The sequence below is a fragment of the Lucilia sericata genome, unplaced genomic scaffold, assembly GCF_015586225.1.
Source record: "Lucilia sericata isolate MDLA Ls3-8-SP2 unplaced genomic scaffold, ASM1558622v1 Contig001499F_arrow, whole genome shotgun sequence".
NCBI lineage: Eukaryota > Metazoa > Arthropoda > Insecta > Diptera > Calliphoridae > Lucilia > Lucilia sericata.
In genome coordinates this window covers 33,968-47,034 of record NW_023995427.1, presented here as the reverse complement: position 1 = coordinate 47,034, position 13,067 = coordinate 33,968, and the positions used below count along the sequence as shown (strand labels likewise).

General features: G+C 31.3%; 1 protein-coding gene across 7 annotated transcripts in view; it reads right to left on the bottom strand.

Moving 5' to 3' along the window:
* Window positions 1–13,067, bottom strand: part of LOC119611641 (Krueppel homolog 1) — a 30,874-nt gene that overhangs the window by 7,077 nt on the left and 10,730 nt on the right. For 6 of the 7 annotated variants that reach the window (XM_037967282.1, XM_037967283.1, XM_037967287.1 and 3 more), the window contains 3 exons: window positions 8,773–9,056; window positions 1,338–1,817; window positions 27–396 (listed from right to left, as the gene is read on the bottom strand). In XM_037967282.1, the coding sequence (XP_037823210.1) occupies window positions 27–396; window positions 1,338–1,817; window positions 8,773–8,994 (1,072 nt within the window). In that variant the 5' untranslated portion in view covers window positions 8,995–9,056. The remainder of the gene's footprint in view (window positions 1–26; window positions 397–1,337; window positions 1,818–8,772; window positions 9,057–13,067) is intronic. The other variant, XM_037967288.1, reaches the window with a different exon arrangement.

Here is a 13,067-nt window from a genome sequence, read left to right as displayed (position 1 = left end):
CATATATTTTGTCTAAGAAAACCTACCATGAACATGCAACTGTTGTTGCTGTTGCTGCTGATGTTCAGCTACATGTCTTTGCTGCTGCTGTTGTTGTTGTTGCTGCTGCTGAGCCTGGGTTGTTATAATAGTGCCATTTGGCAATTGTTGTCCTATACCCGCTTGCGATAACATATGAGTTGGTGGTATTTGCAGTGTTCCTGCACTGCTAGAAACTGTTTCAGTTTTTGTTACCACAGTTGGGCTGCCTGCAGTTGTGGCTATAGCACGCACTAATGTTGATGAAGGCACTCCTGCTATAGATGTTTGGGTGTGATTAACACCTGCCTCGTTATATTGAGCCGCTTGACCAGGCGCTCCTTGAAACAAGTTTGTCACAACCCAATATTTACCCAACTATAAGGAGAGAGAGAACGAGGAATTTATAAATATATAGTTTTTATCAATGAACTAGTTGTAGTTTTATATTATTGGTTTTTATAGTTTATGGACTAGTCCACAGACAAATCAATATGCTAGTCCAGTCTATTGACTAGTCAATAGACCTATGATTAGCGGCAACAATAGTATGTTAATAGTATGTTGACTAATCTATTAAAGAGTCAAAATACTACAGACAAGTTAATAGAAGCCTACTGTCTAGTCAATTGACTAGTTTGTGGACTAGTTTTATGACACACTAAATATGAGTCCATAGACTAGTCTATGAAATAGTATATTTGACTATTGAAGTGTCAAAACACTAGTCAATAGACTAGTCCACAAACTAGTGAAAAGTCTAGTCATTATTAGAATACTCAATAGACTACTCCATTAGTAAATAGACTAGTCTGTGACCGTGAACCTTAAGTTTTATGATACCTTAATAAACTAGTCTATTGTGGCCGCGATCCTTAAGTAAACTAGTCAAAAAACTAGTCCACAGACTAGTCCATGGACTACTCTACTGACTGGTCTACTCTCCGGTCTACTGACTGGTCTATTAACTAGACTGTAGACAAGTTTTATGATACATCAAAAGACTAGTCTATTGTGACCGTGATCTTTAAGACTATTGATCGGTCTAGTACTTATATTAATATTCTCAGGAAACTGAAAGTTATAATTCCTTTCATAATAATTTTTTCTTAAACATATAAATCAGTTAAATAGGAGAACAATACTTTAATGTTTTTTGATTATTAAACTAAATTTAAATATTTTTTTATTGTCTTTTCTATATCACAAACAATGTGTGTGTGTGGATTCTCTGATGATTATACATATATCATATAAAATGATGTTCTTTTTAACATTACATATTATGAGAGAAAAAGTATCTTATATTTAGATCTTACATTTTGTGGATTATTGGCTAAAATTGTTCCTGTTGTTGGCGGTGTTGGAGTAGTATGACCAGAACTACTAAGCAACAAAGGCGAACCAGAACCTTGATTCAAATGATGGTGATGATGTACGTGATGTTGATGGTGCTGATGATGATGCAGCAAATGTGTATCATGTGCAGACACTAAAGTAGTGCTCATGGGCACAACAATTGGTCCTGAAGCCACATCCCCAGTTGATAGTGGTGGTGGTGGTGGTGCTGTTGTAGTCGTTAGATTTGTAGAAGTTATAGTTGGTTGGTGTTGTGCTATAACATTTGTTGATGGCGATGCTGATGTTGTCGCTGTTGTTGAGGCTAGTGTTAAGGATATTGGTGTTAAGTGGTTGATACCACCATCACCAACACTTTGGCTACCATTAACATTTGATGTAGACATATAGAGTGGAGGTGTATGATTCGTTGCTTGGACAACAGTTAAAATATCACGCGACTGTAAGATTTTTATGAATATTGTTTTCCATACAAAATGTATTTGTTCATAATTTTTAAAAATTCTTTATTTTCAATTTAAATATTAGTTTAAACAACGACAAATTCAAATGATTTTTTATGTTATGTTTTGTGGTTAAAAAATATGTTAAGCATGTTGTGACAACAATATACATCTTATGGTTCGGTTACTTTTTATTATTTTTCTTTATAAAAATTAGATTTTCTTGCTGAGTATGTGCTCGTAAATATGTAAGTAATTAATTATTTATTATGCGATGTAAATGGTTTTAGTATATAAAGTGCATATTAATTGAAAACTAATGTACAAATTTTATACTATATGTATACACAAAAGGTAATGGTATGGAAAAAGTGTATGTGTGCTTTGTAATCGAAAATGTCGTGAGTTTTATGTATATGTTCAGTATTGAATCGAAAGTTTGATTTATTATTTCTATTATATAACATTACAGGTCATATAGGGCAAACATAGATAATATAATAACTTCAACGTTGTTTTGCAGTTAAGGAGTGTCCTTTTTATAATAGATGAATTTTAACTAAATTGCCGATTTTTAAGGAATTTTCGAAATATATGTTTATATGAAAACTATGAAGAAAGGAATTCTTAAATCAATTTATATGGGAGCTATAACAAAAAAGTTCACCGATCTGCAGACAATTTTGAAATAATAGATCGATTTCAATATGGGATTTCCACAAACTGTACTAATCCTATACATAAAAAGTGGGGGGAATGGCTATTGATTAGTTTATTGACTAGTCTATGAAATATTCTATTGTCGGTGGAATAGTCAATGGACTAGACTATGGAATAGCCTATGGGCAATCTATTGTGACCACGAACCTTAACTCTAGATAAGTCTTATCTTGTCCATAGTTTAGTCTATAGTCTAATCTATAATCTAGTCTATAGTCTAGTGTATAGTCTTGTATATAGTCTAGTCAATATAGTCTATAGTCTAGTCTATAGTCTAGTCTATAGTCTAGTCTATAGTCTAGTCTATAGTCTAGTCTATAGTCTAGTCTATAGTCTAGTCTATACTAGTCTATAGTCTAGTCTATAGTCTAGTCTATAGTAGTATAGTCTAGTCTATAGTCTAGTCTATAGTCTAGTCTATAGTCTAGTCTATAGTCTAGTCTATAGTCTAGTCTATAGTCTAGTCTATAGTCTAGTCTATAGTCTAGTCTATAGTCTAGTCTATAGTCTAGTCTATAGTCTAGTCTATAGTCTAGTCTATAGTCTAGTCTATAGTCTAGTCTATAGTCTAGTCTATAGTCTAGTCTATAGTCTAGTCTATAGTCTAGTCTATAGTCTAGTCTATAGTCTAGTCTATAGTCTAGTCTATAGTCTAGTCTATAGTCTAGTCTATAGTCTAGTCTATAGTCTAGTCTATAGTCTAGTCTATAGTCTAGTCTATAGTCTAGTCTATAGTCTAGTCTATAGTCTAGTCTATAGTCTAGTCTAGTCTATAGTCTAGTCTATAGTCTAGTCTATAGTCTAGTCTATAGTCTAGTCTATAGTCTAGTCTATAGTCTAGTCTATAGTCTAGTCTATAGTCTAGTCTATAGTCTAGTCTATAGTCTAGTCTATAGTCTAGTCTAGTCTATAGTCTAGTCTAGTCTAGTCTATAGTCTAGTCTAGTCTATAGTCTAGTCTAGTCTATAGTCTAGTCTATAGTCTAGGCTATAGTCTAGTCTATAGTCTAGTCTATAGTCTAGGCTATAGTCTAGTCTATAGTCTAGTCTATAGTCTAGTCTATAGTCTAGTCTATAGTCTAGTCTATAGTCTAGTCTATAGTCTAGTCTATAGTCTAGTCTATAGTCAAGTCTATAGTCTAGTCTATAGTCTAGTCTAGTCTATAGTCTAGTCTATAGTCTAGTCTATAGTCTAGTCTATAGTCTAGTCTATAGTCTAGTCTATAGTCTAGTCTATAGTCTAGTCTATAGTCTAGTCTATAGTCTAGTCTATAGTCTAGTCTATAGTCTAGTCTATAGTCTAGTCTATAGTCTAGTCTATAGTCTAGTCTATAGTCTAGTCTATAAGTCCTAGTCTATAGTCTAGTCTATAGTCTAGTCTATAGTCTAGTCTTAGTCTAGTCTATAGTCTAGTCTATAGTCTAGTCTATAGTCTAGTCCTATAGTCTAGTCTATAGTCTAGTCTATAGTCTAGTCTATAGTCTAGTCTATAGTCTAGTCTAGAGTCTAGTCTATAGTCTAGTCTATAGTCTATCTATAGTCTAGTCTATAGTCTAGTCTATAGTCTAGTCTATAGTCTAGTCTATAGTCTAGTCTATAGTCTAGTCTATAGTCTAGTCTATAGTCTAGTCTAGTCATCCTATAGTCTAGTCTATAGTCTAGTCTATAGTCTAGTCCTATAGTCTAGTCTATAGTCTAGTCTATATGTCTAGTCTATAGTCTAGTCTATTGTCTAGTCTATAGTCTAGTCTATTGTCCTAGTCTTAGTCTATAGTCTAGTCTTAGTCTAGCTATAGTCTAGTCTATAGTCGAGTCCTATAGTCTAGTCTATAGTCTAGTCTACAGTCTAGTCTACAGTCTAGTCTATAGTCCTAGTCTACAGTCTAGTCTACAGTCTAGTCTATAGTCTAGCATTTAGTGTAGTCTATATTCTAATCTATAGTCCAGTCTATATTCTAGTCTATAGTCCAGTCTAGTCTACAGTATAGCCTTTAGTGTAGTCTATAGTCTAGACTATAGTATTGTCTATAGTCTACTCTATAGTGTAATCTATAGTCTAGGCTATAGTCTTGTATATAGTCTAGTCCATAGTTTAGTCAATAGTCTAGTCTATAGTATTGTCTGCAGTGTAGTATATAGTTTACTCTATAGTCTAGTCCATAGTCTATAGTCTTATCTATAGACTTGTCTATAGTCTAGTCTATAGTCTAGTCTTCAGTCTAGTTTATAGTCTAGTCTATAATATAGTCTATATCCTTGTCTATAGCCTTGTCTATGGTCTGGACTATAGTCAGAACTATATTCTAATCTCTAGTCTGTACTATAGCCTAGTCTATGGTCTGGAAAATAACGTAGTCTATAGTCCGGACTGTAGTCTAATTGATAGTCTGGAACTAGTCTGGTCTATATTTTTAACTAAAGTTTATTCAATAATTAAGCAACATACGGACATAATTCCAGTTTCAATGGAATTCTGTAATAGGCCTGTAAATCTAAGCAATTTACTGAATACTGGGGATAACTTTTAAAATTTAACATTTGTTTCAATATATATTTTTTTAATTTTACAAAATTTGTCTCTAAATTAGAACAGTAGTTTAAAATTATCTAAGAAATCTTAAAGCTAATTATGGATACAATAAATAATGCATTTTTTTATTCCTCACATACACACACACATTATTTGTGAAATAACACTTAATTAAGAACAATCTATAATTTATAATCAATGAAGATGATGATGTTAATGAATACATATTTAATAAATATAATATATATTACATACATTTTGTTGAAATGAACATTTAAATACGTTGAAAGCTAAACACATAGTAGTAGTCAAACTTATGAATTTATAAATAAAATGCAATGATTATTGAAATTCACACTTAAACTAATGAGAATTAATAGATGTCAATACATACAATAACTACGTATTTATCTCCTTATACATATATATAAAACTATTTACTTAGGTATGTACATATTTATATGTGGAAAAAATATTCCCCACCCACTGCTACAAACTCAACTCAACATGTTAATCGATTTTAATTTCTTTATAGTAAGAAGGCTTCATTGTTTTAAATCATTCAATATGATTCCTCCTACATTCCCACAATCTCATAACTCATTCTCTGTTTAACTTAGAAATGTTTCGAAAGTTTTATGTACATACATACACACATATGTATGTAAAATTGCCATATGTTTTCTTTTCTAAGGATAATGTTCCCATTTAGTTGATTATATACAAACAATTATATTAAAAACTATTTTAATAAAGTATGTACACATAACACATTTTCATTAGCATTTCGTTTTATTTACTATGTATTTAAAAATATTGCAAAGTACATACTTAAACAAACATTTATGTAAGTGAGTATATGCACATAATATGTAGATACATATCTAGATTAAAAAATCGTACACTTATATGCTGTTTAAAACTAGAAAACGTTTATTTTATTAATAAGGGAGAGTTTGATTTATCGATCTATTGCGATTGGTAGAAAAATTATGTTTCTTAAAACAACTGAAAACAAAACCTGTCAATAGGAAAAATATAGTTATTTGTACAGTCTGGACCTGTAGCCTATACTCTAGCCTATATTCTGGACTATAGTCTAGTCAATAGCCTGTACTATAGTCAAGTCTGGACTATAGACTAGTGAATAATCTGGACTATAATTCTAATTTATAGAGTAGTCGATAGTGTATTCTATAGTCTAGTCTATAGTTTAGTCTGTAGTCTAGTCTATAGTCTAGTCTATAGTCTAGTCTATAGTCTAGTCTATAGTCTAGTCTATAGTCTAGTCTATAGTCTAGTCTGTAGTCTAGTCTATAGTCTAGTCTGTAGTCTAGTCTATAGTCTAGTCTATAGTCTAGTAGTCTAGTCTATAGTCTAGTCTATAGTCTAGTCTAGTCTATAGTCTAGTCTATAGTCTAGTCTATAGTCTAGTCTGTAGTCTAGTCTATAGTCTAGTCTATAGTCTAGTCTATAGTCTAGTCTATAGTCTAGTGTATAGTCTAGTCTATAGTCTAGTCTATAGTCTAGTCTATAGTCTAGTCTATAGTCTAGTCTATAGTCTAGTCTATAGTCTAGTCTATAGTCTAGTCTATAGTCTAGTCTATAGTCTAGTCTATGGTCTAGTCTATAGTCTAGTCTATAGTCTAGTCCATAGTCTAGTCCATAGTCTAGTCTATAGTCTAATCTATAGTCTAGTCTATAGTCTAATCTATAGTCTAGTCTATAGTCTAGTCTATAGTCTAGTCTATAGTCTAGTCTATAGTCTAGTCTATAGTCTAGTCTATAGTCTAGTCTATAGTCTAGTCTATAGTCTAGTCTATAGTCTAGTCTATAGTCTAGTCTATAGTCTAGTCTATAGTCTAGTCTATAGTCTAGTCTATAGTCTAGTCTATAGTCTAGTCTATAGTCTAGTCTATAGTCTAGTCTATAGTCTAGTCTATAGTCTAGTCTATAGTCTAGTCTATAGTCTAGTCTATAGTCTAGTCTATAGTCTAGTCTATAGTCTAGTCTATAGTCTAGTCTATAGTCTAGTCTATAGTCTAGTCCATAGTCTAGTCCATAGTCTAGTCTATAGTCTAATCTATAGTCTAGTCTATAGTCTAGTCTAGTCTATAGTCTAGTCTATAGTCTAGTCTAGTCTATAGTCTAGTCTATAGTCTAGTCTATAGTCTAGTCATAGTCTAGTCTATAGTCTAGTCTAGTCTATAGTCTAGTTTATAGTCTAGTCTATAGTCTTGTCTATAGTCTAGTCTATAGTCTAGTCTATAGTCTAGTCTATAGTCTAGTCTATAGTCTAGTCTATAGTCTAGTCTATAGTCTAGTCTATAGTCTAGTCTATAGTCTAGTCTATAGTCTAGTCTATAGTCTAGCCTATAGTCTAGTCTATAGTCTAGTAGTCTAGTCTATAGTCTAGTCTATAGTCTAGTCTATAGTCTAGTCTATAGTCTAGTCTATAGTCTAGTCTATAGTCTAGTCTATAGTCTAGTCTATAGTCTAGTCTATAGTCTAGTCTATAGTCTAGTCTATAGTCTAGTCTATAGTCTAGTCTATAGTCTAGTCTATAGTCTAGTCTATAGTCTAGTCTATAGTCTAGTCTATAGTCTAGTCTAGTCTATAGTCTAGTCTATAGTCTAGTATATAGTCTAGTCTATAGTCTAGTCTATAGTCTAGTCTATAGTCTAGTCTATAGTCTAGTCTATAGTCTAGTCTATAGTCTAGTATAGTCTAGTCTGTAGTCTAGCCTATAGTCTATCCTATAGTCTAGCCTATAGTCTAGTCTATAGTCTAGTCTATAGTCTAGTCTATAATCTAGTCTTTAGGCTAGTTTATAGTCTGGTCTATAGGCTAGTCTTATAGTCTAGTCTATAGGCTAGTCTTATAGTCTAGTATACTGTCTGATCTATAGTATAACCTATTATATAAACTAGAGTGTATTGTACAGTCTAATATATAGTCTATATTCTAGTCTAGGTCTGATCTATAGACTAGTCTATAGTATATAGTCTAATCTATAGCCTAGTCTACTATATACATATGTATGTACTATAGCCTAGTCTATAGTCCGACTATAGTCTAGAATATAATAAAGTCTATAGTTTGGTCTACAGTCTATTCTATAATTTAGACTATAGACTACTCTATAGTATGTACTACAATCTAGTCTAAACGCTGACAACTCTAATAATAAAGTCCGTTTCAGGAGAAATTTTTGAAATAGAACCCATTAATAAAAAGTCATTCAGGGTTAGAATCGAATATATATACAGAAATATTTTACATAAATGAACAAAAAGTTCTAACTTTGCCAAAAAAGATAAATTCCAATTTACTTTCTGATCTTCATAATATCGAATTATTATTGACTTTAGATATTATAGTACCTCTAATTAATGATAAATTATATTTCGCAATCTTTCCTTACCTATAATATTAGACATTTCATTTAATTTTACTTAATGTAAGTAAATTAATTTTAAATTTAATTATAAAAGTCAAAAAGTTAATAAAAAGTCTATGTTTGAATGCTATAACAATATGAATATTCAAATTAAGAAATATTTATGTATGCATGTGAACGACACATTCTTTTTTACAAAATATATTATATAAATTTTAAACACAAAATGAATTAATGATTTTATATGTATGAGATTAAAGAGAGTGAGTAAGTAGTATATATGAAAATTGTTTAAAATTTTACCTCATTTAATTGGGATTGTTGCTGCTGCTGCTGTTGTTGTTGCTGTTGTAAAGGCGAATGACGATTTTGTTGTTGTTGCTGCTGCTGTTGCGGATCATAGCCATTTGATGTTGCAACTGCTGAAATAGTTGTTGTTGTAGTATTTGATAATGTTGCTGCTGTTGCCACTGTTGTTGACTCACCAGGAGTTGTTGCATTAGCAATTGCATTATCAGTATTCATTTTTTAAATAACAGCAACTTAGTTAAAGTTGGCAACATTGTTATTGCAACTAACAGGTTTTGCTAAAAAAAAAAAATAAAATATAAATTAACTATGTATTTTTAAATATTACGATTATATTAAAAATATAATAAAAAAATAAAATAATCAATCAATTATTTCATCTATTATTTTTTATAATATTCACAAATTTTTCAATATTCTAATTGAATGAGCACAATTGTATGCTCCAATACATTTTAACTTTTACATTAATCACATTTTTTTTTGTTTTGTTTAATTTGTTATTTTCTATCTCATTTTTACTTAAATACAGCTTTTGTAACATGATTTTTATTTGTTTAATAACTCACTCTTATGATAGAGTCATTTAGTTGCAATTTACAGTGGAATGAACATATTTAAACAAGTAAGAATGTATAGTCGGATATGGCCGACCATTTGATGAGCTACACCAGTGAGTAAGTAGTATGTTAAAAATGTGGGATTTAGGTTTATCAGGTGCAGCAACACACTTGTGTTCAAAGGTCCCCTTGTGCTAGCCTGTAAGAAAATGGAGAAAAAAATACATAGGAAAAAGAGGAGCTAACAATGTGAAAGGGCAATCCAAAAATATAGAAAGATAGTATGATTATTATCTGATTAATATGATTATTATCACACCCATTTAGATGCATTTAGAAACGCAATCATACCATCTAATTGAATGTTCGCAAGATCTGAGTACAAGGTCGTCAACAGTATTCGTTTCCAACCCACACACAGAGCAGTATAATCACATAAGAGATGTGTAACCGTTTCCTCCTCAACTTCATTCTGACAGCTCCCACAGATCCCTTTATGCCCAATCTACAATGATCTTCATTGACTAATATCAAGATACTTAACTGAGACTTTTGTAGACCTATAAGATAAGATGATTTAATTCAACAGCAACACATTGCCAATTACCTTTACCCGTATAATGGTTATAATCGAATGTCTCGCTATCTCATTTAGAAAAGTCCGACATTCGTGTACTGGTTTAGATGTGGAGTTCACACCGATTAGAGTCTATAATCTTGACTATAGAGCTGTCTATAGTCTTGACTATAGAGCTGTCTATAGTCTTGACTATAGATAAGTCTACAGTCTTGACTATAGATCAGTCTATAGTCTTGACTATAGATCAGTCTACAGTCTTGACTATAGATCAGTCTATAGTCTTGACTATAGAGCTGCATATGTCTTGACTATAGATCAGTATAGTCTTGACTATAGAGCTGTCTATAGTCTTGACTATAGAACTGTCTATAGTCTTGACTGTAGAGCTTTCTATAGTTTTGACTATAGAGCTGTCTATAGTCTTGACTATAGAACTGTCTATAGTCTTGACTATAGAACTGTCTATAGTCTTGACTATATAGCTGTCTATATTCTTGACTATTAGCTGTCTATAATCTTGACTATGTATAAGTCTTGACTATGGATCTGTATATAGTCTTGACTATAGACCTGTATATACATCAGTCATGGGCAAACACATACCACCATGTGTATATTTGTGTGCGTTAAGCAGCAGAGAGATGACTGCACGTTATAACAAAATGGTGGTACACTGAGAAAAGTTTTGAAATTTGTTTTCTATTGCAAATACTTTTTACGACGAGAAAAACTCATGAACTTTTGGGCATTTTAAACAAAAATGGAATAAAGGGAAAGAGTTTTTCATTTAAGAAAAGTAGTAGTATTTTTAAAAAGTAGTATTAAATAAAACTACTGAAATATCATTAAGAAAATCACGACTTTCTATTCGATTTCGAACTTTTAAGGGATATTACCGAGATATTAACTGAACTTAATTTAAAGTTCAACTAATCTATCCAAATCAATGTTTCCTTTATATTCCTTAATACGCAATAAGTCACCAATGTGTTGATCGGTTAACCTTTTAATTGCAACAACTTTACTTTTCTGTCATGTCCCCTAAGGTCATTTAAGGGTCCATGGCAAGTTTCATAATGCCTTTTCAAAAAAAATAAAGCTTTTCTACATATAATTTTATAACATACGACGCATTGTGCCTCACCGTCCATGTTTTCTATAAAAAAGAAATCATTTTCCCAATTTATATCAAACATTTTGCTAGGTGTAATAAAAGAGAAAAAATCATAAGCATAAAAAAATCCGCAACGTGATCTTGCTTCTACAAAAGCTGAACAGCAACTGATTTGATTTTGATCTCTGAGATCGTAACAAAGCAACAAACAAGTGGCCATTTTAGTAAAACACAGACACACTAATACACACAAGCTTATAGTGTAGGTGTGTCAACAAAGCGTCAGCAGAATTTCTTGGCCTATGCACGCGTGCATTAGAATTTCAGTTTTGCTCGTGACTGATATACATACATATATATGAATTTCTAGAAAATCGGTGGAAGGACACACAAACCACTCATACATCCTAAAACATAAAGTCTAAATTTTTCATCAGAATACATTCAAAGTAAGAATAAGTATGTTTGATAGCATAGGTATTTAACAAAAATCCTGAATATATGTATAAAAAAACCGGTGCAAGGACTCGCCCATCTCCCATATATTCGACGGTGTAACTAAAGTTTTCATCAGAATACATCCGATATTAGATTGTATGTGTTTGGCATACAAAAATTTGAAAAAAAAGTCGAAACACTGATACTGACATAATGGACTTTCGGATGGCATACAACATTTTATAAATAAGATTGTCTTGGCTCTGTTATAACATCTCAAAAAGCCCCCCCAAAAGTGGTGTTTTTCCAGATTTCAGGAGACGATATCTCTATTATGTTCTGAATACATTCAATATTAGATTATATGTGTTTGATAAAATAACATAGGCCGACAAAATTTCGGAGACTGACAGAATGGACTTTCAGATGGCATACAATATTTTATAAATAAAAATAACGCCTTTTTTCAAGTTTCAGGACACGATATCTCTATATTATACTGAGGTCAGATTCGTATTCAGCGCAAGTATAATTTGGCCTCTGTGTTAGCAATTTGTCAACCAGTGCAAGAACAGTAGGCAAGCGGTACCATATAACATTAATCGGTTCAAAATAAGTTCAAAATTATAAAGCTTTAAAATTCGCAAAATTTATTTAAAAAACCAAAAACCACTGTACCTAAACCTAATGAGAATTATTGCAATTGTATCGGTTAAAAGTGCAGTAAAATGAAACGATATACATAAACACTCTATAGCTTTAACATAGGCATATAACGATAACACACAATTCATTTTTGTTGTCGTTGTTGTTGTTTTAAAACATATTCATTAGTTCAGTTCAGTTTACTTCATAATATCTTCCTTCTTCTCCTCTCATCTTCCTCAGCACTTAGTATACCACACCACCATCAATCTATCTATACTCTATCGTTCTTTTATAATTTACTTCATATATTGTATTTTATTTATTTCCATTGAATTTCAAACAAGAAGTGAAAAAAATAAAAAATAATAAAAATAAAAAAAAGAAAACAACACAAAGATTTCGTTTCACTCTTGCCAATGCCGCCGCCTAAAGCTAAAATAAAAATAAAAGCACAGAACAGAAGAAAAAAAAAAAAAAAAAAAAAAACATTATTCTTCCACATTATATTGGCTGCTTGGTTGGCTGACAGTAAATGAGTGAGTGAAATGTTTGTTTGTGTATGGAACTAGTCCCCCCACAAGAAAATCGTGAGACGTTTGTTTAAAAAATGCGCTCCAAAATTATACAGACAGACAGACTGACAAACAGAAATAAAGAAAGAAAAAACAACAACAACAACAACAAAACGACCATATGATGCAAGTCAACTTGCAAAAGCGCAGGATAGAGAAAATTTTTTAATGAAAAACGTTTTATGAAATTGTGAGAAATTTCAAATTTTTATTTTTGTTATTTTAATTGCTCTAAGAGAGTGATAAATGTTTGCATACATATATTTTTTCTATATTCATACATTAAAAAAAAAAAATAATACATTTACAAATGTATATTTTTTTGTATATTCTTCTTTGTTATTTATTCATTTTTATTGTATTTTTTTTTCGTTAAA